The 27,851-nt window shown below is 42.1% G+C and overlaps 2 protein-coding genes across 4 annotated transcripts in view; one reads left to right on the forward strand and one right to left on the reverse strand.

Moving 5' to 3' along the window:
• Positions 1-14,558, reverse strand: part of LOC133410283 (gamma-aminobutyric acid receptor subunit alpha-5-like) — a 39,088-nt gene extending 24,530 nt beyond the window's left edge. The window contains exons 1-7 of the mRNA XM_061691212.1: positions 14,485-14,558; positions 13,992-14,070; positions 13,207-13,331; positions 11,844-11,911; positions 11,358-11,578; positions 5,990-6,072; positions 2,199-2,342 (exon numbers count right to left, since the gene is read on the reverse strand). Coding sequence (XP_061547196.1) covers positions 2,199-2,342; positions 5,990-6,072; positions 11,358-11,578; positions 11,844-11,911; positions 13,207-13,331; positions 13,992-14,070; positions 14,485-14,503 — 739 coding nt within the window. The 5' untranslated portion in view covers positions 14,504-14,558. The remainder of the gene's footprint in view (positions 1-2,198; positions 2,343-5,989; positions 6,073-11,357; positions 11,579-11,843; positions 11,912-13,206; positions 13,332-13,991; positions 14,071-14,484) is intronic.
• LOC133410266 (gamma-aminobutyric acid receptor subunit beta-3-like) overlaps positions 1-27,851 on the forward strand; it is a 71,720-nt gene that overhangs the window by 13,176 nt on the left and 30,693 nt on the right. For all 3 annotated transcript variants that reach the window (XM_061691176.1, XM_061691167.1, XM_061691158.1), the window contains exons 2-4: positions 15,778-15,828; positions 17,031-17,122; positions 17,265-17,332. In XM_061691176.1, the coding sequence (XP_061547160.1) occupies positions 15,778-15,828; positions 17,031-17,122; positions 17,265-17,332 (211 nt within the window). The remainder of the gene's footprint in view (positions 1-15,777; positions 15,829-17,030; positions 17,123-17,264; positions 17,333-27,851) is intronic.

Below are 27,851 nucleotides of genomic sequence, written 5' to 3' on the forward strand. Positions count from 1 at the left end.
TAATATAAATAACAGACTTTACACCGATCTGATCGGCTTGATCGGTATCGGCCGATCATTAGCATTTTATGCTGATCGGCCGATCGGGTTTCATGTCATAATTCACCGACCCGATCAATGACGTCATCGATCGGCTCCGTGTCGCCATCGCGTATGAATCCAAAAGCTAGTTTATTTTTAGCCCTGTCACGTGTCTTGTGACGGAGGACTGTAACTATCTGATGGCCAACAATGAATTTTTTCAATCTTGTCGGTGAAAAACACGTCATCGGTGTGGGACTATTTTCCGGTGTCTCAGACAAACGACACGTAAGTTATTTGCAGTCTGTGCAAAACTGAAGTATGTCGTGGGGAACATCATCAAAATGCTTCAACACAACAAATTTGATCGGGCACCTGAATAATGTACACAAGGAGGAGCATGCCACCTTCAAGCAACACAGGACGAGGAAAAGCCAAACAGACGCAAACTCTGGACAACACCCGTCCATATAGCTGGGACAGTGAGAAGGTTAGCGTAAGCATGTTATTAACAGTATTTGTTAAAATAATTGCAATAAAGTAATTTAGTTATAGTAAATTGGCACCCATTATTTCTGTCATGTTGTAATGTTGATTTGACCTAACTTATGTCAGTGGCCAATCCTTGACTGCCCCCTAGAGGTCATTGATGTTTTAACTTATGTCTAAAATGCTAGACAATACTTTAAGATACTCAGTATACAGTACACAAGTATATACAATAAATGAGCAAGTCATGTAAATAGACACATTGTTCCATCTTGTGATCGGATTGGTGATCGGTTATCGTTTTTTATAAACTTGCTGATCGGTGATCGGCCCCAAAAATCCTGATTGTGTAGAGCCTAATAAATAATATAGTACAAATGTCTCCACATAAATGTGATGCAGTGCGTCAGTGGGCAATTTCAGGCCTGGTGCATGAATTAAAACCAAAAAGGAATGGGAAATCCACACTTTTAATGATAATTGTACTACAAACTGGATGGACTTGTATTACAGTTCCATTTTACATAAGAGTATTAAGCAGATGCCTTTCAATGACCCACACCCCACCGCTGCACCAACCCTCCACATGTCACAGCTGGCTGTCCAATCCCATTCCGACATGCATACAGGTTCATGTTTCTAAGCAAGTTGAAGTCAACTCTTCCAGTTATCGGATAATTAAACCTCATACATGCCAAAATGTACTCAGACATTACCAGGTTGCCTCCAAGATGTCGTCCTACACTTTGCGGATGTCCTAGTCTGGACAGTCATTAAAATCTGTAGACAACTGCACACACTGAGGACCAAACAACCAATCCCTCACTGATCTGTGATGTCATCTTCTTATGCAAAAGGTGACGGGGTTGGCTGGATGGTGGCCGTCGGGGTGGGGGTGGTCGGGTGTTGCCTGGGGATTAACCCGAGGCTTCTCTCTGGTTCTGTTTCATGTGTGTGTGTGTGTGTGTGTGTGCGTGCGCAGGCGGGCTCACGCCAGGGATAAGCGTTGTTTTACAAGGCTGCCCCGGGCCCGTAGACAGCTGGTTGTGTGAGGGATAGGCTACTCTGCCATACTGGCCTCCGCTCATTGACGCTGATCCGCCGACAATGTCTCCCACATTTAACTTTTGGTCTCACACGCTCTTTTCTCCTTCTTTTAATCTAGAAATAGTTACAGCCCTTTAACGTGTGTTACCTATAGCACGCGGCATACAGTGTGTCTTTCAGCAGGTGAAGAATAAAAGTTAAGTCTGGCTGATGCACGGTTTTTTTACTGACGGCTCTCCATCACTGCCGTTTGACCCCATTACTCGCTGTGTAGAGAGGATTTTGTTTGGTGGACATGCACACAAATAGCTTCTGGTAGAGACATGACAACTGGATTAATCAAATGCATTCATATTTATATAAGAAGTTTTTGTAACTGTAACTACGGATTTCCTGAGTTTTGAGGATAGTTTGACATAAATGTGGCCTTTTGGAAATAAAATGTTATAACTTTAGGATTCAAGTTAGATGGATGTAACTATGTCTGTAAACATCTTCTCTTGTGCCCAAAATATTCTTTGTCGTCTTGACCTTTGACCAGTAAAAGAGCATCCCTTATGTTAAGTGGTTGCTTCTAAATAACGTGTCACCACTTCCTTTGATTAGTGAAACTGCTTTTTGCATTCATTCCACACACTAACCTCTGCTTGTGTGTATGTCCTCCGTGCCAGCGGTTAATCCAATCAGAAGGTACTGGTTGAGTCTGGACCCATCATCTGCCACCACTACGGACTTGGAAGCATCCTGAGTCCACGTATAAACCACCTCAGACACTGGATAGGCATCTGACACGGACAGAGAATCGCTGCATATATCTGTGTATTCTAAATAAGCCAACTTGAACAATACGAGGATTAACATTCGTTAAACACACAATGTACTTTTATGCAGCTTTTGATTAGAACACGTGCAAATACAGATATTTCAGTGTTTTCTTGTTCAAAGCACCTATCTGGGTCAGTTTGTCAGCCGAAGCAAGACCAAGTTGGATTAACCTTCATCATGTATTGCATCACTCTTATGATGAAAACGCCACCCCTGTGATTTCATCTTGCACAAACAAATGATCTGTCATTTGCACCTGCAATGGCTAAACATCAAAGTGTGTATTTTGTCCAGGGGTGGCCATTAATAATTAATTACTGATACAAATTGTGTGTCGATCATGTGGAAGTTGATTCCTCAGACAAGTTTATTTCACTACCTTGAGCAAAGTTTAGCAAGGAATTTTGAATATAAAACTTCCGTGCCTGGGAAACGGGTATTGGCTGCTGGAGTGACCATCACATGACGACATGCTCGTATTTCTCAACAGGAACTGTTAGGCTGGAGTTGCATGTCAGTTCATTTAAGTGGACTGGTGAATTATTCACATTTTTGATGACTGGACTGCCAATGGAAATCATAATTGAAGAGCAAAATAACAGTTCATTTTTCCAATCATCTGTGTTTGGCTGTCGTCCAGTCGAGGGTGAACCCCCGTCTCTCATGCTAAGTCAGCTGGTCGAAGCCCCAGCTAACACACGACCCGAACGAGGACGACCGCTAGCGAAAATGAATAGATTTTCCAAACATTAAATAAATAAATATGTTGAAATGCTCATCCCTTATTCAGTCTGATGAGACACTATTAAAATCAGAGCACAAAAGAGATGGCATCTGTAAAGCTGAAGTATATAGTGGAGTTCAAAGACAAAAAAGGGCTGCTGTAAGCAGTGCTTAGCTCTAAGGAACATTTGCTTCTTGGGATTTCTACATTAACCCAAAAAGAATTAGGGATGAACAAAAAAAATATCTGATATGAATATAGTGATATAAAGAGAACACACATTGCTGGAGAAAGTAGATACAAAGTTTGCGAGGCGTTAGACAGAAAATGAGTTATTCCATGTAGAACAAGCTATCCATATAGTATCCAGGGAAATTATGACCAAAGCAACAGAAAATAGTACATTAATGTAGATTATAATAAGTGTTATGCACTGGTAGTGTGCATAAGGCTATTGCCTTTCGTGCAGACAATGCGGGTTTGATTACCGGTGAGTGCCCCAATACCCAGCCACTGCCAATCCCAAATCCGGATAAAAGATGGGTCTCCTCTGTTAGGAAGGACATCCAGTGTAAAAAAAAAAAAAAAAAAAAAAGTGTGCCACACAAATCATGTGAGTGACTCACTGGTAACCCCTGATGGGACAAGCCAAAAGTCACAACGACAACATACCGACAGTCTATGAAATATCCTGTATCTCTTTAATTATTATTTGTGTACAAATATCCATCCATTTTCTGAGCCGCTTCTCCTCACTAGGGTCGCGGGCATGCTGGAGCCTATCCCAGCTATCATCGGGCAGGAGGCGGGCTACACCCTGAACTGGTTGCCAGCCAATCGCAGGGCACATACAAACAAACAACCATTCGCACCCACATTCACACCTACGGGCAATTTAGAGTTGTCAATTAACCTACCACACATGTTTTTGGGATGTGGGAGGAAACCAGAGTGCCCAGAAAAAACCCACGCAGGCACGGGGAGAGCATGCAAACTCCACACATGCGGGGAGATTGAACCCCGGTCCTCAGAACTGTGAGGCTGACGCTCTAACCAATCATCCACCGTGCCACTGTACAACTATATTTGTGACAAAATATACAGCTGAATAAAGTGGCAAACTGTATGAGGAAGGTGTTTTGAACAAAAAAATGTAATACATATTGTGGGTGCTCACCTGCCTGCTGGAGATTTGTGTGGTCTGCTTTAATTAGAAAATACTTAGATCGGAATAAGGGACTGTCATTGATTTACATTACTCCCAAGAAGAGCTCATTGCTTTGGCAGGCATGATGACTCATACCTATGCCAACTTTCCCACAATTCACGCTAAGTGCTGAACACTGTGTGCCAATAAGGTTGCCAAACTTCTCACTAAACCTTATCTGTCTGTCTGAAACATGAAGGTTGCAAATTTTACTATCTATGCAGTTCAGTCTCATGAAGTGGTTTTCCAGATTACCATTATTTTAACACAGCTCTTTTTTTCCTGGAACAAATTTGACCATGTAAAGTTGTGTTTAGCTCAAACTGCCTCTTTGCATGAATCCAAAATTGGACTCCTCCCTGAGATTAGCATTCAGATTTTTAGAAAGAAAAAAGAAAAAAAAAAAAAAAAAAGGTGCATTCTGAACAAGACACTGTGTGCGAATTGCAGTGACTCATCCATGCATGACTGAGAACTGACTGTCGGAAGGCAAGTGGGTAAATTAGAACATAGGTTCTGCAGGAGAGGGTAAGGGATTAATGGAATTCACCAGGGCCAATTATGAATTATGAATACATGTAATAATAGGAAATGTTTGTTTCTTTTTTTTTTTTTTTTTTTTTTTGCTATGTAACTTTTAATGTCATTTAACATCACCAAATAAAGGGAAATACAATTTACGTCTGTTTAATCTCACGTTTAAAAGCAACAATAATGGCAGTGCTTGTTGTATGTTAGGGCTAGTCACAAGAAATTATCATTACCATAAAATAAAATGATGTTGAAACAATTTTCTAGGTTATGTGAGGCTCATTATTGTGGCTGTAAAATAAAGCTATGTAACACAGTGCTCTGTGCCTTGGGAGCCAAGTCTTGAATTATCAATTAACAAAACTTGCTTTGGTTGAGATCAATTTGAGCCATTTTTAATTACAGCAAGAAATAGAGGCTTAGTGCTATCACTGATTCCTTTATGATCTGCTTGTACGCTGTGGAGATAAGTGCATTGTGAGGAATGCGACTGAATGTGAAAACAGGTGATGTTAATGTCAGTCAGAAAACACAATAAAAAGTATGACAGGGGATGTTTTGTGCAGAAGGGCAAGTAAAATACAATATAGCAGATTATTGCTATAATGTACACACCTCTCACCTGCAGGGCATTCCGCTAAGGCGATTAGATACGACTTTGACCTAGGAATCCCAAGTGCCCCCCTCACACTGTAATTGGATTTCAGTCAAACGTGCTTTTCATATATAGTGACAGTGGCTGGAGTACATACCACAGAAATCTGGATCCAGAAATCTGTTTTTATAAACCCTCTCTCCGTTCTTGTCCTACCGCCCTCGTCAGTAGGTCAAGAACACAGGGCATCTTATTATGGGCAAGCACTACTGTTGGGTGGCCTAATTTAGTTGGTTAACGTGCAGTAATCCTTACTTCTTGATTGACCTAGTAACAATACTTGTGTACTACTGGACTTCCCCCGATGCTCAAATGACTGATCAGCTTCTGTAATTGCTGAATTTACCCATAAACACCCGTTTATTCTTACTTGTTTGATTTTTTTTATAAAGATGTATTGCCTCACATAGACTGTGAGAGTAAAATGCTGTATTCTATTTTTTTGCTCCACATATTTCATATTTCGTGAACCAAACCTGACTTGACTCACAGCTGCCAAACTTCAGCGGACAGGCGTGGGCGTCCATGGGGAAATCCTCCAGTTGCATGGGACATTCGGCTGATATTGTCAGTCTGAGGTGGAATAAAAACAAGAAGGATCTGATTCTTTTAACAGTAGTTCATTGGGGGCGGGGGGAGGGGCGGTGTGTGTGTGTGGGGGGGGAAGGGGATTAATCAACTGTAAAGGCACCCGTAACTGAAATCAATAAATCTGCACAAAATGAGTGTTCAATTTTCTTGGTTTTCCTTTTGCACATGAGATGACAGCCCTGCCACCTGGTGGTCACTTTCTTGTTTACAGCTTCCAGTCATGAATTGTGTGAATCTTGCTTGAAGTATATCCTACACTAAAGTAGAACCGGTAGTTCATACAGTAACTTTTCATTTAGCTACCATGGTCATAGAATGTTTGGATGGCAGAAATTATTATTTTTCCTGGTTCATTTCAAACATGTATGAAAAATTAAAAAAACAAAACAAAACAAACAAAAAACAATTACAATAGTTATAAATGTAGAAGAAAACAACAAAAACACAATTGAAAACAACATAATAACAGTTAAATAATGGAAACAAATAACCAACACAAACATGGGTAATAAATTACACGCTTACACATCTTCAGATGTTCCAAAAAGAGTTGGAAGAAGAATATCAATATCCTGTAGTACTAGTTATACATAACAAAACATAACATTGTATCCCATGTACCAATATGCAATACACTTTCTTGCCACAATATCCGTATTTATGTGCAACTATGTAGTTACCCAATATATACAATTAACTATCTCTGTGCCAATGACCTACTAATGTAATTTAGTTCATACACTGTTTATTAGAAATAAACAATGTACAACCCCAACTCCAATGAAGTTGGGATGTTGTGTTAAACATAAATAAAAACAGAATACGATGATTTTCAAATGATGTTCGACCTATATTTAATTGAATACACTACAAAGACAAGAACATTTAATGTTCAAACTGATAAACTTTATTTTTTTTAGCAAATAATCATTAACTTGGAATTTTATGGCTGGAACATGTTCCAGAAAAGCTGTGACAGGGTCATGTTTACCACTGTGTTACATCACCTTTTCTTTTAACAACAATCAATAAACGTTTGGGAACTGAGGCCACTAATTGTTGAATCTTTGTAAGTGGAATTCTTTCCCATTCTTGCTTGATGTACAGCTTCCGCTCTTCAACAGTCCGCGGTCTCCGTTGTCGTATTTTACGTTTCATAATGGGCCACACATTTTCAATGGGAGACAGGTCTGGACTACAGGCAGGCCAGTCTAGTACCCGCACTCTTATATGACGAACACGTGCAGAATGTGGTTTGGCATTGTCTTGCTGAAATAAGCAGGGGCGTCCATGCAAAAGACATTGCTTGGATGGCAGCATATGTTTCTCCAAAACCTGTATGTACCTTTCAGCATTAATGGTGCCTTCACAGATGTGTAAGTTACACATGCCATTGGCACTAACACAGCCCCATACCATCACAGATGCTGGCTTTTGAACTTTGCGTCCATAACAGTCCGGATGGTTATTTTCCTCTGGCCCGGAGGACACGACGTCCACAATTTCCCCCAAAAAATCGGAAATGTGGACTCGTCGGACCACAGAAAACCTTTCCACTTTGCATCAGTCCATCTGAGATGAGCTCGGGCCCAGAGAAGCCGGCGGCATTTCTGGGTGTTGTTGATAAATGGCTTTTGCCTTGCCTAGCAGAGTCTCAAGTTGCACTTACGGATGACATTGGTTTTCTAAAGTGTTCCTGAGCCCATGTGGTGATATCCTTTACACATAGATGTCGGTTTTTGATGCAGTGCCGCCAGAGGGATCGAAGGTCACGAGCATTCAATGTAGGTTTTCGGCCTTGCCGCTTACATGCAGTGATTTCTCCAGATTCTCTGAACCTTTTGACGATATTATGGACCGTAGATGATGAAATCCCCAAATTCCTTACAATTGTACGTTGAGGAACATTTTCGACTATTTTCTCACGCTCTTGTTCACAAAGAGGTGAACCTCGCCCCATCTTTGCTTGTGAATGACTGAGCAATTCAGGGAAGCTCCTTTTATACCCAATCATGGCACCCACCTGTTCCCAATTAGCCTCTTCACCTATGGGATGTTCCAAACAGATGTTTGATGAGCTTTCCTCAACTTTCTCAGTCTTTTTTGCCACCTGTCCCAGCTTTTTTGGAAAGTGTTGCAGCCATAAAATTCTAAGTTAATGATTATTTGGTAAAAACAATAAAGTTTATCAGTTTGAACATTAAATATCTTGTCTTTGTAGTGTATTCTATTCAATATAGGTTGAACATGATTTGCACATTTTTTAAATTTAGTTTTTATGTTTAACACAACGTCCCAACTTCATTGGAATTGGGGTTGTGCCTTATACATACACTTTCCCATAACAAAGTCCTATTGATGTAACAATTAGAGTTCGCAATAATATAACATAATTTTTCCCAGTAAAAAAATAAATAAACAATGACTTACAACACGCTAATTCCTAAACCTGTTAAATAATCAGGTGATTACCCAAGTCCTTCTGGTTTCCTGTACCTCTCCAGTTTTTGTTTTAGAGTTTATGCTTGGACATTGTGCCTGATCCACCTGTAGTCTGCTCCGTGGCACGGTGGGGGACTGGTTAGCACATCTGCCTCACAGTTCTGAGGATTGGGGTTCAAATCTGTCTGCCTGTGTGGAGTTTGCACATTCTCCCCGTGCCTGCATGGGTTTTCTCCAGGTACTTTGGTCTCCACCCACATCCCAAAAACATGCACGGTAGGTGAATTGGAGACTCTAAATTGCCCACCATGCCCGTGACCCTAGTGAGGATAAGCGGTACGGAGAATGGATGGATGCATAGTCTGCTCCACATTTTCACACCACAGATGGAAACAGAAAGACTTTGTTGTTGTTGTATGTGAGTATTTTGTCTTTAAATTCAATTTTCCCTTAAATTTCAAACAGTAAACACCCTCTTTAAAAAAAACTGAAACAAACAAAAAAAAAACACTGGATAAAACCTGGCAGCAGATCAAGTCTAGCTTTATAGATTAGAGTACACGTTCAAATTCCACAAGATCAGAAAATCATGTATTATTGTAAATTAGTAAAATATTCAGAACAAGGAGGTGAAAGGTTTATAACATAAATTCCCCTGGGTTAATCCTGTTTCTTACCCTGTAATACAGTATACGTAATGTCAGTGATACGATGAGTGAAGTTCAGTGAACGTTATTTATTCAGTGGCGCACAAAGCAATACATTAACCTCATTCCAAGGAATACTCCCTCCAGCCCCCACGAGCTTTACACTGATCTGATAATTGTCTGACCAAGATGTGTTGAAATCCACTTGGGACATGTTTTTTTTCCATGTTCCAACGCCTCCTGCACACACATGCAGCAGAAGGATTCCCAATTATACGACTCAATTGAACAAACTGGATAAGAGGCCAGCTTTGGTTCCCACTGAGACTCAGCATGCGTTCCACACCAGTGCAAGAATAACCAATTGCATTACTGTGTCAGTTTAAAACAACTAAAGAAGTCTATTAAAGACAAAGCATGTCTTAGAAATAGAAAATGGCTGTTGGTGTTCTACGATGTACTCCGCATTCACGTGACCTTGGTCTTCATAGCAGTATGGCTGAAAGATTTTTGAATTTGAATGTGGTTTCTAACAGTCTGCAAACAAGACCTTATGCATTCTGCTCGTACTTCAAGGTAGCTTTTGTGTTTTCTCTGAAGTCGTTGTAATGAGATGAGATCGGAAAAAAAACGTTTCCACCCAACACCATGAGAGTGAAGCAGTTTGATCCTAACCAGTTCTGTCTGAACGCATTTGACTTCTTCTGATGGTGAAAAACATGAAAAGTAAAAATACCATGGCTGCTGAGTTGGATGTGTGTTGTTAACACTCATGGGTGGCTAAGCTCTTTTGGTAATGACAAGCCCAGCACTGGAAATATCAGATGATTAAAAAGGAACCTACTCTTGCCTAATTTTCACTTCAGGTTGGATTCTGATTCATTTTCAGTATACCCCCTTCCTTGTAGAGATCAAGGGTCCTCGTTCGTCATCACTATCAGTGATGGTAGCATGTCAGTAGCAGTAATTATCTGTTCCATGTACTGTTTACAAAAGTCCATCCATTGATTTAGTATACTGCTTATCTTTATTTGGGTTGTGAGAGCGCTGGAACATGTCGCAGCCGATATTGCGCAAGCGGGAGAGTACAACCTGGATTGGTCAGCAGGCAAAAGCAAGGCATATAATCAAACAAACCATTAGCACCAAAGGATAATTTAGAGTCTTCAGTGGACCTAACATGGATGTTTTTGGAAATGGCGGAGGAAGCCGGAGTACCGCCTCTCGGCTGTGAGGTAGACAAGCTAACCCAGAAGTGGGCAAACTTTTGTGCTCAAGGGCTACATTTGATTTGTAAAAGGGACAGATGGGGCAGGTCATTCCGAGATGAGGTTTTGAATTTTTTTTCAAAACTGTATGTAAAATTTAATAATGGAATATGCCCTGTGATTGGCTGACAATCCAGACGGTCTCTCTCGCCCAAAGCCATCTGGGATAGGCTCCAGCTCACCCACGACCCTAATGAGGTCAAGTGGTATAGATTATAGAACAAGGATGGAATAATAATAGAATAATAATCCATTCTCATTTTTAAATGTTCTTTTATATAATTTAATTACTTATAAAAATAACAATTATTGAATAAAATAAATAGAAAATGTTACATTTATTGTCCATAAAAAAAGTAAAAATTTGTATCTAATGTTTTTTATATAATTAGTTACAATAAAGCAATTCTCAATACATTTCAATCAACATTGAAAAAAGGCTTAGTGCAATAAATATTACAGGATTCTTGGTAATGTGAATGTTTGGTGGGCATAAAAGAACGCCATACTTTGTCCACCCCTGTGCTGACCATTACTCCAACTTTTACAGGAGTCATGTCTCAAATATTTAACCCTGAAATAGGCAACATCATGAAAATGTGCGGAAAAACAAACGGAATCAATCAATCCAAATGAATATTGTGTATTGCGGTATTGAATTATTTTTGCTTTTACAGCAAACTAGATGTGTCGAGGGCAGGTCCAAAAAGAACCACTGGGTGTCATTGTTATATCATTTGAAGAATTTCTGCTGCCCGTCTTTCAGTTAACCTCTTCTTATACTGTATAAGAAGTAAATGGTGTTTTGGTAAGCATATTATTTGAAATCTATAAATACATATTTAAAAAAAAAAAAAAAAAAGTTAATGAGTGAATACCAAACATTATTTGGGTTAAACTTATGACCCACCTCATAGTGTAAAGCAGAGTGCCATCATCCATGAGCCTCAGCAGCTTGTTTGGCGTGGTCATATTGTGAGCAATGGACTTCTTGCCATTGAGGAAGAACGTGTCAGGTGTCCAAATGTTGCTGGCCAGCAGGTTGTTCAAGGACAACTTTTCCATCGGCCCTTTGAAGCACAGGCGCTCGTCCTTCCAAGTTTGACGGAAGAACACATCAATGGTGTACTCCTGAGAGGAAACACCAGAGAGAAAGAGGAAAAAATATGACCAACAACAGTAAACACTATTCTTCTTAGCTCACATAAATCCACTGTGAATGACATAGGGAGAGATCAAAGTGAGTGAGAGAGTGGCTTATTAAGGCCATGAATCATTTGGAAGGGGCTGGAAAGGGCCATCCACAAGATATTTAAACTTTGTCATGGCAACAGAATCAGCAGTAATAACTTACCTCAAAACGACAACGATGAGACCTTTATGAAGGTGAACTCACCATTTCTGTGTCAGAAACCGGGCCAAAGCTTGTGACAAAAATATCCGTCTTGATCTCTGTGATGTTCTCTGTTGAGAGAACATGGACAAAGCTTGACAACTGGGCCTAAATTTGGAGCACTATCAAAGCTTCTTTTTTTTAATAGCAGAGCAAAAAGATACAATATTCAAAAAGGGAAGGTGGCTTCAAAAATAAACTCCTGCAAACAAATAATAAGAAAAGAAAACTAGAAACGGCAGAAAAATAAAATGAGTATATTATAAAGACAACACAACCTAGGCTTAAAAAAACAAAACAAGCAAACAGTCAACCATTTTTGAAAAACTACACATTTAGTCTCTTTTGAGTTAGGACAAGTTAGGTCTTATTTGAAAGAGAATTTATTACAATATGGACAGTCTGTTATAGAGCCGAGCCACCTTAAAGCCATGACTGAATTACAATTTCATAGTAAGGTAATCTGCATGCTACTATAGCATGCATTTGCACATAAAGAAACCTTGGTTGTCTTTCACAATGCTTCATGAAGATTCCTTCCAGTTTGCCCAATGCAATATATATATATATATATATATATATATATATATATATATATATATAAAACAGAATACATTACATGTTCCGGATAAGATGAGGGTGGTGTCATAATAGAATTCGGAACACTGTGCAACACCAACACATTCATCCACAATGGACTGTTCGTGGCCGGCTCTGATTGCTTGTCATGTAGCGAGATCATCAACCAATGGTGGATTGAGGCCTTAAATGTTTGCTGCTTCTATAGTTACTGTATGTACCCTCTTGTCAAGGGCAGGAATTGTTACCATGATGTGAGGGCAGGGTTTTGCAGCCATTCAGTGTAAAGCAGCTTTATAGTTCTTCCTTATTTAGAGTTATCGATGTATTTAATCATGCATGTAGCACGTATAAAAGAACTGGAGGTGGACAAAGAATGATAATGCCATACATTAAGAGATAAACGTGTTGTTAGCTGAAGACTAGTGAAACTGAAAAGCTTTCAACTAATAACCTTCTAGAAAAAAAAGCATCTTGTAATAGCAGTGCGTGTCAACGCTCAACGTTTGCTCCTGTTGCCAAGGCGAATATTATGATGAGAAAACTGACCCACCCTCTTAACATTGACGCCATTTAACTTGCACATCTCAACTATTCACTTATCAGTATCTTGCATTTCCCCCTTCCCCCACCCACCCCAAAAAGAAATGCTGCGTAAAAATGTCAGCAGGATCTTCGAAGTGCAGGTAGAGAATTTGGGCAATGGTTGAGTTTAGATGACACAATTAGGTTGGGTAGATGGATGGATTGAAGCATTCCAGACAGACAGACAGACATATGCTCCAACCTCCAAGGCCAGGCCGCAGCCTGTTGTCATAACCATCAAGAAGCCCATCCAGGATCCTGGTGAACACTGTGCTGTTGTCGCTAGTGGCCGCCTCCTTTTGAGCCTCCGGGGAGGACTTACAGCCTCTGCGAGGGGAGAGGTGAAGTCAAAGGCCCAACATTTAACCACCTCATGTTAGTTAAAGTGCAGGCGTGTCAAATGTACTGTGGTTAAATGTGATCCACTGCCGGGCCAACACTAGGGTAACCTTGTTATGTTAAATGATTAAACACAAGCATTGCCTGCAACCACAAGCTGAGACGATTAAAAGTTCAGCTCAGAATATTTAAAAAAATATATATCTGTTTAAAAACTTTCTTCATCAAATTCGGTATGACAAGAATAAAGGCTCCTTTGAGGCGACATTAATATGTGACGAGACAAGAAAAACAATGCCGAACATTTACCCGCACAGAATTGAGAATATGCTACCGTGTAAGATTTGAACGCATTCGACGAGCCACTGATGAGATTGGGCTATTGTGCTGATTTACGGACAGCACAACGAAGGATCCTCGTGCACTTAAGGCAGAGTGCAGCAGGGATATGTCATCAATCAGTAAGAAGGAGGCTGTGCTGAAAGAAAAGCTCACCAAATAGTCCACTGACATCCAAGAGCTTCCTTTACAAAATCATTTTGTAATGCTGCTGTAGTAGATGTTGCTCTTGGAAATCTACCTCGCTTCGCCAGTAGGTGTAAGGATGTTTATGTGGGCGTGATGCAGTGAAACTTGAGTTTGGTTTACCCATTTTGGCATCCAAACAGAAGGAGGGTAAGGAGAAGCCACGTCATGCAGGCTGACATCCTGTTCATTTTCTTTGCTGCTGAAACCATGCACACACACAAAAACAACAACAAATGAAACCACGCCACGAAATTCAACATTACATCAAACCTTGCAAGCACAGCTTGTAACGCCAGGTGAGACTCAGCAACTCACACAAATAAGCTCTTTGCCCCTCCAAGGAATCACTTTCCTAATCAAACATCTGCTCAATGAGGCTGCAACTCTTTCACATCTTGGCGGACGTCATGCACCAACGGTGGAGCTGATTTGGCCGCAAAATGGCCCTGTCGTGCGGCTCAGTAACTGTGCACAGAATTTGCTCCAGGGCCACCCCGCACTCTCCACACTTGCAAACATCACCGCTTCCCATTCTCTTCGTCAGGCAGCGACCTCATCAAAACCCCGAAACCCTTTTCGCAGCTTTAATTGTTAGAAGACACAAAGAAAACACCTGATTGCTGCTGCTCCATCCTTCACAGCTGTTTTGGCCGCTCAGACGCTTTCCCTGAGGGATGAGGATTTTCTGCACGGGTCCAGTCACCTATAATCCCCGGTCTGGTTGCTGGTCTCCCCTTCACTCTCTCTCCGCTCCGTCCTCTCGGTGGTTGTCTGACGTTGTGGGAGTATTATGTCTCCATCTCTCCCGCATGCTCACCGGCTGCTGCTGCTGCTGCTGCTGCTGCTGCTGCTGCTGCTGCACCGCGTCTCCTCGCGCATCAACTCCAGAGGTGCTGCCGCAGCTGCACTCAGGCATGTTTTTCCCCGAGACCACCGGAGTGACTCCACGCCGTCGGTGTCGCTCGCTATAACGCCGACTGGTGGAGAAGAACTAGAAGTGCAGCAATGGATGATCAATTGATTAGAAATGCTTCTGCACGTTATTGGGGACGGACACAAAGGATGGGGGCACAAACATTCAAAAGCCTGAAACGCGATTCATATGCAGTTAGAGCACGAGGATTGGCATGTTCATCTTAAACGAAACTACAATGGTTGATTTCAATATTTTACATGGGTTGAATGAGCTCCGAAAAAAAGAATCCCTAATATTGGCTATACCCAATTTTAGCCTTGACACGTGTGGGTACATCATGTACCGTTAAGGTCATAAAATTACTGACAACTTGTTCATACGGGATACATTAGGTAGAACTCAAGAGAGCCATCAATCATCAGACGTGCTTTACAATTTTGAACTTTCTTAATGTTGCCATTAAATTGGAAGAAATGGAATGATAATAAAAAATTTCAAAACAAAAAAAAATGGTCCATCCAGTGCTTAACATTCTGTGGAAAATACTTAATTAACGTGTATTCCATTGAGTGCTATGGAGGGGTTAATTTTGCTCTCCCCTATTAAAAGTAATTGTTAAGAGTAGGCTACTTTCTGCATGGTCGGTGACACAGTCTAAAGGTATTTAAAAAGTCCAATCACCACCCCAAGCTGAATATCTCCAAGTAAACTCATCCTGACGGTTGCCATGAGAGGGTACCCGAGTTCCATGGCTCATTAAATACATTTGTCAATTTGTCCTGCATACTTGTTCCAGTGTTGCAGACGTCATGATGTCTGCGTGCAAGACTCTAATAAAACAGTAAGAGCTGTCCAAAACCTAATTACACTGTAGTTAAAAAAAACAAAAAAAACTATAGTATATCCAACTTGATATGTGGACACTGGACTATAGGTGTTTAATTGATCCGGACAATCCTCCAAAATTCATGTGTTTAAACTCTTTTTCAGGAATGCCGTTGACGGAAATAAGAAGTTGTACGCCATCTACGACACAAGCAGGTAAGCAGGTTTTCAAATCACAAACCGCGCACACTTGTCCCCTCTCCCAATCCACCCTGTGGCTGACCAACGGAATTCCCCACTTCCCACCCGAAATAATCGATGGTATCGACTAGACTAGAGCCAAGATAACGAATCAACCCAAGGCAACAAGCATTTGCCATTCTATCACAAGCGTCGATTGAGTAATTGATTAATGCAGCCAGACCGCCCCCTAGCCCGGATTGTGTTCGAGTCCTGCCATTTTTGAGAGGAAATAAAGGGGAGGGGGGTTGCTGCAGATGGTGTTAGGAACGCTGTAAAAAGTGTGCCAAACCATTGTAATTCGGGGGGGGGGGGAAGAAAAAGAAAAAAAAGGGAACATGAAATTTCTGCATGTAGAAGTAGAAGACAGGGGGAATACAAATGAATATCAATTAAAATGTGATGATTTCTCCTAAAATCAAACAAAACAAATGGTTCATCAACCAAATGACACGATCAAAATAAAGGAAAAGTCAGGAAATATGTACATTGTTTTAAAAAGATAGTTTGGATAGGATGTAAAAAAAAAATAGCAAAGAGAAAATGTTATATTAGGAAATAACTGATGTGGGACTTGTGGGTAACGTGCTTATATAGCTGCAACGCCCCTGTTTGGTGCTCGTGGTGAACATTTCTTCCAGCGTGCAAGTATTGGGCTCCGTCGCTCATGGGAACGAGACGAGTGCCTTCACCGCCGCCAGCATCGTCATCAGCATCATCATCATCAGCGGCGGCGGTGGCTGAAGCTTTCTCGTCCAGCCTCTCTTCAATATGCGCTCCTGCACAATCAGACCAGAGAACCAGTGTTGGACGGGGAAGCGATGTTAGCCCATATTTTCCATCTGAGCTGTTGACTCAAAGCGCCCCCCCCCCCCCACCTCCTTTCTCCCAACCGACTTTTCTCATGGCTAATCAATGGATTTGACTGGGATTTGAAACACTGTTGATCGAGGAGACTCTTGTTTTTTTTTTTTTTCCGCCACTGCTTCTCCTGTCGTATGCGCGTGTAAAACATGTGGACTTTGCACAAGGCTCGCCAATTGCGTGTCTTGTCCGCACTGGTGGTCGGGTCCATAGTGTGTTGCGCCAAAAGGTGAGCGCCCGCGCTGTGTAGCCAAGACCGGGTTGCATTGGCGCACGAGTCACGGTGGTGATCTTTTTTTTTTTTGTCGTTTCAGTGTCAACGAGCCAGGCAACATGTCATTCGTGAAGGAGACGGTGGATAAACTCCTGAAAGGGTACGACATTCGACTGAGGCCAGACTTTGGAGGTATTCACCAATCATTCATCCTCTCGAGCAGCTTGATTTTTGTATTTTTTAAAATTTTTTGACTTCACAATTCATTGTGTTGTGGTCAAGTGTAGAGGAGTAGGCCCACATGCATAATAACAGGCTGTTTAACCTCTTCCAGGGGCCCCAGTAGCAGTCGGGATGAGCATAGACGTGGCCAGCATAGACATGGTGTCTGAAGTCAACATGGTGAGTGGATTTACATCACAAATGCTACTTGCTTGTGTTGACATAAAACAATGCTTTCTGCACAAATTCATTGGCATAATACAATTATAAATGTAGCCGCCGGTAGACGGGTGCCAATGTAAATCAAGGTTTCCCTTTCAGCCCATTATGCTGTGTGACGTGTAGCAGATAGGATGTTTTTCTTGGCACTGAACATTTGAATGTCTGCACTTGCAGTACATCATTGTATCTACACGCCACAGGAACAAAGAGGTTCAAATTTAAGGCCCATGGGCCAAATCCTGCTATAATGCAATTGCTGGGGATGGAGATTTTTATCCCTTGGAAGTCTGGACATTGGCTATATGGTTAGTCACTGTTGTGGTACCCTTATAGGTGATCTTTTGGAACAGTGACAACCACTTGCGTTTTACAGCTTGGGAACGGTCCCTCTTGTCCTGAAAAAGATACTGTGCAAACAGCATGAAGTCCAACAGGTATCCTGATGGTGTAAATTTGTCTTGATTTTCATCATACATATATATATTTATATATATATATATATGCAAAACATTTCCAGATTGGAGCATTTAAATCTCATTAACATTTGCAGTCAGCACCCAGCAGAACCTATAGCTCACACTTGGTGCTGCTTGTTAACCTCTTGAGCCAGAGTTAACAGTGTACAGGAGCATCCTTTCCGGAGGCCCACTCAGCTGGCAGCTATTAAAGATGCAACTGGCTGCACTAATAAGGTGATGCTGCTTTTCTGGGTCGAGATGCGCAACGTACTTTTCTTCTTCTTTAACAATTGAGGCTGCTCCTGAAACATTTGCCGACTATGACCTAAATTGCATCAGAAATGTGATTGCACCGTCTCGCACGGTCTCGCCCCGTCGACTGAGTTTGCAGACTCCTTGTGTGAATTGTAAGACTTAATCAAGTATAGAAAATCACATGATACAATACAATCACCAATCTCAGCACCGACATATTAAGGGCCGTTGCGTGTGTAAAGTAGATGGAACCATGTTGGCTTCTGTCCGGCTTCTGGGCCCATGTGCTGCGATAATGATTTGGTCACTAAAGCTCATCAGGCCACTGCAGCTTTATTATGTGCTGGACTGCAGGGGGATGTATGCGTCGGTGGGCTCTGATCAATACTAATGACTTGATGATTACCTCACCAGGTGATTGCTGGCTTGGACCTTTCAACCAGTCACTCCCATAGCAACCTCTGCGTCCAGCGAGATTACATTTTTCTGCCACTGATTTCTTCTGATAAATGGCATTTCTGGGATTTATGAGCGGATTAGACTCAGTCGATATCTCACTATACCTCAATGGGGTCCAAAGCCAACATTACCCTATCACTTATGATTTATGAGCATTTGTCCAGGAAATACCTGGACTACTGTTCAGCCAAGCGGGACATGTGATTGTTTTGCTCAGTTTAGTAGTATAATAATGTCATTTAACCTAATTGTTACTATAGAAGTTACAGCAGTAAAATGATTTATTATAATAGTTCCCTTTGAATTACATGCAGCGGCACGGTGCATGACTGTTTAGAGCGTCAGTCTCACAGTTCTGAGGATCGGGGTTCAATCCCCGGCCCCGCCTGTGTGGAGTTTGCATGTTCTCCCCGTGCCTGCATGGGTTTTCTCCGGGCACTCCGGTTTCCTCCCACATCCCAAAAACATGCATTAATTGGAGACTCTAAATTTCCCGTAGGTGTGAATGTGAGTGCGAATGGTTGTTTGTTTGTATGTGCCCTGCGATTGGCTTGCAACCAGTTCAGGGTGTACCCCGCCACCTGCCCGATGATAGCTGGGATAGGCTCCTGCATGCCCGCGACCCTAGTGAGGGGAAGCAGCTCAGAAAATGGATGGATGGATTACATGCATGCTGCAATGGTACCAAATTGTTGTCATTTTCAGCACATTCTCTCTTAACCAACCAAAAAAATCACAGATTTGCTGTAAATTGGGTGAGGGTTCATCAGGGCGGCATGGGGAAAGACTGGTTAGCACATTGCCTCACTGTTCTCAGGACTGGGGTTCAAATCCCGGCCCCCCTGTGTGGAGTTTGCATGTTCTCCCCGTCCCTGCGTGGGTTTTCTCCAGGTACATCCCAACAGCATGCGTGGTAGGTTGATTGAAGACTCTGTGCCCTGCAATTGGCTGGCGACCAGTTCAGGGTGTACCCCTCCTCTCGCCCGAATATAGCTGGAATAGTCTCCAGCACGTCCGTGACCCTAGTGGGTATAAGCGGTACAGAAAATGGATGGATGGGTTCTTCAGAGGGAAATAAATAATGACTGTGACACTATCATGCTTTAGCCAGTAGCAGAGTCACAGCTCTCAGGGATTTCCCTGGAGGACAGCCTTTCTAAATGGTCACTTTCCTGAGTTCCTTCTGTACAATTCATCCATCCATCCATCCATCCATTTTCTTCCGCTTATCCGAGGTCGGGTCACAGGGGCAGTAGCTATATCAGGGAAGCCCAGACCTCCCTCTCCCCAGCCACTTCTTCTAGCTCTTCCGAGAGGATCACAAGGCGTTCCCAGGCCAGCCGAGAGACACAGTCTCTCCAGCGTGTCCTCTGTCGTACCCCAGGGTCAGATGCCCGAGCCACTTCATCTGGCTCCTCTCAATGCGGAGGAGCAGCGGCTCTACTCTGAGCCCCTCCCGGATGACTGAGCTTCTCACCCTATCTCTAATGGAGAGCCCGGACACCCTGCGGCACAAACTAATTTCGTCCGCTTGTATCCGGGATCTCGTTCTTTCGGTTAGATTCGTAGATTGACCGGTAAATTGTGAGCTTCTGTCATGAACGCAACAAAGGACAGGACCCAAAATGCATGACTCCAATTCAAATGGATAGTTTCAAAAAGAGAGGTTTGACAAACGGGCAGAGGTCGGTACACAGGCAGGCAATCCGAAAAGGCGTGAGGCAAAAAGGCAAGGTCAATAATCAGAACAGGGTCTAGTCTTACTATGAGTCGGTGACGTGGAAACAAGGAATGCTGGAACGAGACAACAAGGTACAACGAACTGGCGACCACAAAGAATGAGACACGAGGCTAAATGCATGGGGTAATTAGGGTAAACAAGGCACAGATGGGGAACATGCTCTCAGTAGCAGGTGTGTACGAGACAGGGGGTAGACAACAACCATAACACACACCCATGACAGCTTCGTCTTTCGGCTTAGCTCCTTCTTTACCACAATGGAGCGATACAAAGTCTGCATCACTGCAGACGATGCACCGATCTGCCTGTTGATCTCCTGTTCCATTATTCCTTCACTCAAGAACAAAACCCCAAGATACTTGAACTCTTCCACTTGGGGCAGGATCTCATCCCTGACCCGGAGAGGGAACTTCACACTTGACGGACTGAGGACCATGGTCTTTGGAGGTGCTGATTCTCATCCGAGCCGCTTCACACTCGGGTGCGAACCGCTCCAGTGAGAGTTGGAGATCACGGCTTGATCAAGCCAACAGAACCACATCATCTGCAAAAAGCAAAGATGCAATACTGAGTGCACCAAACCGGACCCCTCTACGCCTCGGCTGCGCCTTGAAATTCTGTCCATAAAAGTTATGAACAGAATCGGTGACAAAGGGCAGCCTTGGCAGAGACTCTTTTCCTCATCGGAAAAGAGTCCGACTTACTGCCGGCAATGTGGACCAAACTCTGACACTGGTCATACGGGGACCGAACAGCCCGTAGCAGAGGGTTCGGCACCCCATACTCCCGAAGCACCCCCGACAGGACTCCCCGAGGGACACGGTCGAACGCCTTCTCCAAGTCCGCAAAACACATGTAGACTGGTTGGGCGAACTCCCAAGTGTGTAGAGCTGGTCCGCTGTTCCACGGCCAGGATAAAAACCACAATGCTCCTCCTGAATCTGAGACTCGACTTCCCGCCGGAACCTCCTCTCCAGCACCCCTGAATAGACCTTACCAGTAAGGCTTGAGGAGTGTGATCCCTCTGTAGTGTGGAAAACACCCTCTGCTTCCTCATGGGAAGGAATGTCGGTGGAATTGAGGAGGTCTTCGAAGTATTCTCCCCACCGACTCATAATGTCCCGAGTCGAGGTCAGCAGTGCCTCATCCTCACTATACACAGTGTTGATGGTGCACTGCTTCCCCCTCCTGAGACGCCGGATGGTGGACCAGAATTTCCTCGAAGCCGTCCGGAAGTCTTTCTCCATGGCCTCACCGAACTCCTCCCATGTCCAAGTTTTTGACTCAGCGACCACCAAAGCTGCATTCTGCTCGGCCAGCGGTACCCATCAGCTGCCTCAGGAGTCCCACAGGCCAAAAAGGCCCAATAGGACTCCTGTACAATTCTGTGCAATTCCAGCCACTAAATCAATTTCACCAACCAAACAAAGTAAACCAGGGCACTATTTGCAAACTGGGTCTGAAAGTTCCAGTATTTGCAAAATATGTACTGCTTGCTCTCAAAAAAAAAAAAAAAAAAAAAAATCAGACCTCTTTTCGCTCCCAAATGCTATGATAATGGCATTTGAATATAAAACATTTCAGTGGAAACAATCGCAAAAGTCAAATGATATAGTCAGTGGCGATGCAGATTAACTGATGGTTTGGAATTGAATTTGAGTCATTAAGTTGCTCTCACAGGTATGCAAATGTTAAAAAATGTGGAGAAGTAAAAAAAAAAAAAAAGCCGTTGCAAGAAACAAAATGGTTATACAGTAGTATCTTGTGGATGAACAAATAAAAAAGTGTCGACAAAATGTGCTTGAAGAAGGATATTACATTTCATCGCTTCGACTATTTTAAGAATTCATTATTAGTCCCTTGATTTCTCCAGTACACCTCCATAATCTAGCTGTATCAAATAGGCTGCCTTTACAAAGGTAGTAATGCTCCGTTTTCATTGGCATCATTGGAGAGGCATAAATATATTGTGGCTGTAGTTTGCAATGGTGTATACCTGAACACCATCATAATGAGAGCTGTGTCTAATATTTTGACCATCTTGTTTAGCTACAGTACCACACGGCAGTTCCACACTATTGCAAAGTACACTTACGACAAAAAACCCAGAGACACAAAAAGAAATACCTCTTTGACAAACGAAGAGCAAATACACGTACCTGCAACATTATGTACGGCTGTGCAGTTTGCAGTACAGTATATCTCAACTTGGGTCTTCTATGTGGAATTTGCGTTTTCTCCCTGTGTTTGTGTGGGTTGTCTCCAGGTACTCTGGCTTCCTCCCGCAGTGCAAAAACTTCGAGTATACGCTGAGAATACTGCAGAGCAGCGGATAATTGATTGGCACTTTTACAGAGGGATTCATTTAACAATATGGTAATTATTACAGTATGGTTGGAATTTGCACTAGGAAAGTCAAAATAATAGATGCAGTTCTCAGCGTGAGGCAGCTTTTGAAACAGATGTTTTGGATCTCATTGGGTATTCCAAAAGAAGTGTGCTCCCAGTGAGTATATATTCTCTAGACATTTCCCTTATTTGCAATCCTGCCCTATGTTGATTAAATGAACTGCAGATTGAATCAAGTCTGGCAGCAAATCAAGAGTGGAAGAAATATAGGAGAAGAGAGAGAGAGAGAGAGAGAGAGTGGGAGAGCTGTGAGATGTAAATATTTATTGAAACAGAAAACAGCACAGTGACAGCATCTGGCACAGCAGGTTTGCCCGGCGTCGCTTTCCTACTGCCCCCTGTGCCTTTACAAGGGCGCAAGGGCTTCAACCAGCAGATGCTATGGGTCCTAGATGAGACCCACTAATTACCTCAGAAATTTGTATGGGGTGTGCTGGGGGCATATGGGGACAAGATCAGAACCAGGCAAAATAGATTAGAGGAACCTGCTGTGGCAGTGATTACTGAAAGCAAATGGAAATACGTCCTGAAAATGATCTGTCACTGTTTTGAACATTACTATACATGTATGCATCATCAAGGACCTGCAACATGTTATAGTGAGTGCAGTTTTGTTCAGTATGTTGAGGAAAGTGGACCCTCAAAGACAGACCAGTGGAAAGTAAGGCGGTCTCTGTCTAGGCCCTGAAGTGTTTATAGTTATGTTTAATTAAAAATAAAACCAAAAGTAAAAAATATGCAGGAGTTTATTTTGAAAGTGGTGCTTTTATTTTGATGGTGATGCGGGTAGACAGCACAAGCGACCAAGAACTACGACTTGTGTCTGCAATATGCCAAAATAGCAACATTTTCACTATATTTAGCAAAGACTCGAACAAATCACTTCCCAGCTTACAAAAAAATATTTTCAGTGATCAAACACTTTATTTCAGAGCCGTTTTCTCCCAAGGAACGTCAAAGAAAGCTGTCCCTCTCCGAACGCGTGCGCATCTATCTATCTATCTATCTATCTATCTATCTATCTATCTATCTATCTATCTATCTATCTATCTATCTATCTATCTATCTATCTATCTATCTATCTATCTATCTATCTATCTATCTATCTATCTATCTATCTATCTATCTATGTTTCTATCTATCTATCTATCTATCTATCTATCTATGTTTCTATCTATCTATCTATCTATCTATCTATCTATCTATCTATCTATCTATCTATCTATCTATCTATCTATCTATCTATCTATCTATCTATCTATCTATCTCAGTGATTTCCAACCTTTATGGAGCGAAGGCACATATTTTACAATTGGAAAATCTCACGGCACACCAACAAACAAAAATGTCACAAAAAGTAAATACACAGTAATTACTGTATGTACTTCCTGTCATCTAATAGAACAACATTTATTTGTTCTGTCTGTCACTATGCCTCATTGGCATAAATAGACGAACAAAGAAACATTGTTTATTGTAAATGAATATTTTTTTGAGCAGTGAAGTAAAATTTTATCGCTCATGGCACACTAATGTGCCACGGCACACTGGTTGGGAATTGCTGATCTATATGATTTGGGAGGTCTGACTAGGAACAGCTAATATGGCGGTTGGTGCTAAAAATAAAAATGTAGAAAAAAGATTATGCATATTGCAAGCATACATTTTGTTAATGTTGATTTAATAGTGATTAAATGTATATGACTGCTTATAATGTTTAAAATTTGTATTTCCTAATTATAACAACAGTATTTATCATATATACACAACTGGCACCAAATTAAAACAAGACAATTTCATGCTATATAAAGACATTAAATTAATATGGAACACAGTTGAAGGAGGCCTTGACAACCGTGTCAGTTTTTCACATGTCCCCTTTGGAAAATATATTGCCCACCCCTACGCTAAGGTAACACTATACGCTGATGGACGTCCGATTTGTTTGGATTTCAAATCCTGTATAACCTTATTTCAAAGGATGTATTATCGAAATTCATAATTTCCTGAGTCAAACTGATGCCATTAAAATGTTTAATTAACCTAATTAACTGAATGGGCAATGTTCTAACAAATTAATACCCTTAATGGTCAATTAAAACAAAAACTATTTTAAAAAAAACATCTTACTTGACGACATGTATGGTGACGCTTGAGTCTTACTGCTTTGGAATGTGAATCCGTGTGCTTCATGTCTTTTTGGATATACAGTGCAATTTATTAGACCACCTGTCATAAAGAGACCATCCAGGATTATGGGGTGCTTTAAAGCGCTCTCTTTTAATTCAAGAGTGTTTACGAGGTTCACCATTTTGACATGGAATGAGGAATTTGAAACAGAATTCAACTTTTGTACCCTTTTGTACCCAAATTTTAGCCGACTCACTGGCAAGTCTGAAATTAATAAAGATAACATTTGAAGAACAGAAAAACACATCCCTTTTTTTTCAAGGGACTTGACGGATGATGGCATTTCAAACCAAGTTTTTGTACATCAACTATATGGTTGACTTCCTAATTCTATGACTACAGGGGAATTCAAAGTTTCACTGTATTTATCTAAACTCGTAACCTCCACCAAGGGGTTTTAGTGTCCTGTCAGAATGATTTTTCGTTCATTTTCATCTGTGGTTGCTGTCATAACACTTACTGCACACACTGTAACTGACAGACAGGAGTCTGTGTTGTGCAGAGGTGAACAGCCAGGTTTTGCTGGAGCAAGTGTTATCAAAGCCTCTGATCCCATCACATGCAGCTCGTGTTTCAGGAGAAATTAATTCACAGACCCTCACGTGGGCAACCGGTCAGCACCGAGTTACACTAACGAGTCATCCCACGGCTGCACGTGGGCGAAAGAGAGATATTCATCATGAAGCACTGAAAAGATCTCTTTATCCAAATGTTCACGGTGCCAGTTTTTTTTCTTTTTTCCCTCTTAAGTTTGTTGTTTTTCTTGCACCCTGACCTTTTATTTTTAACTTATTTTTGGTGTGTCTGGCTTTTATTGCATCAGCCTCACTTGGCTACAACAAATAAGTCTCACAATCCCCAAGATAACTACTGTATGCCCACGAGTGTCGAACCTAACTGTGTCACCATCATTATCCTATATAGGTCTCAGAGATCTTTTCTCTACAATGTGGCTTAATATACTCGCATGTCTTTAACCCCCACCATCAAACTTCCAGACTGACGGAATGTCCGTAATTGACCTAAAGAGGCTGCCTGCTGTTGGATAAAGTGATTTTTGCAAATATTTAGAATAAGCAAAAGCTCCTGGTTCATCTCATCATACTGAAAGCCTCATGATCTCTCAGCAGAAGTGACCATCACATTGAGAAGGTACTATGAATATACAGTATGTGATGTTCCATTGGTGGTTTCACCGGGCTTGTCCCTCTCTGACAGTAGCTTCCAGGAAGCACTAATAACAAGAACATCTTCCCAAGGAACTATTGAAATATTGTGATTTTTAAAAAAAATCAGGAAACACCATTCATCCATTTTCTATACAGCTTGTCCTCATTTGGGTCGCAGATGTTCTGGAACCTATTCCAGCTGACTTCGAGCGAGAGGCGGGTTACACCCAGGCCTGGTTGCCAGCCGATCGCAGCGCATCAATCAGGAAGCATAACAGAAGTATTTGTTCTAGTTCTCTCAGATAAACTGACTGCTGTGTGGCTGACTGATTGAAAGTGCATATTATCCTTCATTCATTCATTCATTCATCTTCCGTTCCACTTATCCTCACTAGGGTCGCGCGCGTGCTGCAGCTTACACCAGCAATCTTCGGGAGAGAGGCGGGGTACACCCTGAACTCGTCGCCAGACAATCGCAGGGCACATATAAACAAACAACCATTCGCGCACATATTCACACCTATAGGCAATTTAGAGTCGTCAATCAACCTACCGACTGACCAACTGGTTAGCACGTCTGCCTCACAGTTCTGATGACCCGGGTTCAAATGCCGCCTTGGTTGTGTGGAGTTTGCATGTTCACCCCGTGCCTGCGTGGATTTTCTCCGGGCACTCCGCTTTCCTCCCACATACCAAAAACATGCATGGTAGGTTGATTGAAGACTCTAAATTGCCCGTAGGTGTGAATGTGAGTGCGAATGGTTGTTTGTTTCTATGTGCCCTGCGATTGGCTGGCAACCAGTTCAGGGTGCCCGAACATAACTGGGATAGGCTCCAGCATGCCCGTGACCCTAGTGAGGATAAGCAGTATGGAAAATGGATGAATGGATGAGTAGTCTCCTTTTCCCCATAACCAAAATGCTGTATGCCCAGCAATTCTATCCAAAAATACCATCTTCTCCAAAAAGAGACAATAAGTGTTGTCATGTAAATGAAGAGATGTAATAAGATATGTAAGAAAATAGGCGCCACGGTGAATGACTGGTTAGAGCATCTGCCTCACATTTCTGAGGACCGGGGTTCAATCCCCGGCCCCGCCTGTGTGGAGTTCGCTTTTTCTCCCCGTGCCTGCATGGGTTTTCTCCGGACACACATCCCAAAAACATGCATGTTTCCTCCCACATCCCAAAAACATGCATGGTAGGTTAATGGAAGACTCTAAATTGCCCGTAGGTGTGAATATGAGTGCGAATGGTTGTTTGTTTTATATGTGCCCTGCGATTGGCTGGTAACCAGTTCAGGGTGTACACCGCCTCCTGCCCGAAGATAGCTGGGATAGGCTCCAGCACTCCCGCGACCCTGAGGGAGGATAAGTGGCTCAGAGAATGGATGGATGGATGTAAGAAAATAAAGTTTCACTTTCTCCCTTAAAAGTTAAAATAACCTACCTTTACACATTGATGTCGTTTATTGATGCAGTGCCGCCTGAGGGATTGAAGGTCACAGGCATTCAATGTTGGTTTTCGGCTTACATGCAGTGATTTCTCCAGATTCTCTGAACCTTTTTGATGATATTATGGACCGTAGATGATGAAATCCCTAAATGCCTTGCAATTGTACGTTGAGGAACATTGTCTTTAAACTGTTTGACTATTTTCTCACGCACTTGTTGACAAAGAGGTGAACCTCGCCCCATCTTTGCTTGTGAATGACTGAGCAATTCAGGGAAGCTCCTTTTATACCCCATCATGGCACGCACCTGTTCCCAATTAACCTGTTCACCTGTGCGATGTTCC

Source organism: Phycodurus eques, chromosome 1, assembly GCF_024500275.1.
Source record: "Phycodurus eques isolate BA_2022a chromosome 1, UOR_Pequ_1.1, whole genome shotgun sequence".
Taxonomy (NCBI): Eukaryota; Metazoa; Chordata; class Actinopteri; order Syngnathiformes; family Syngnathidae; genus Phycodurus; species Phycodurus eques.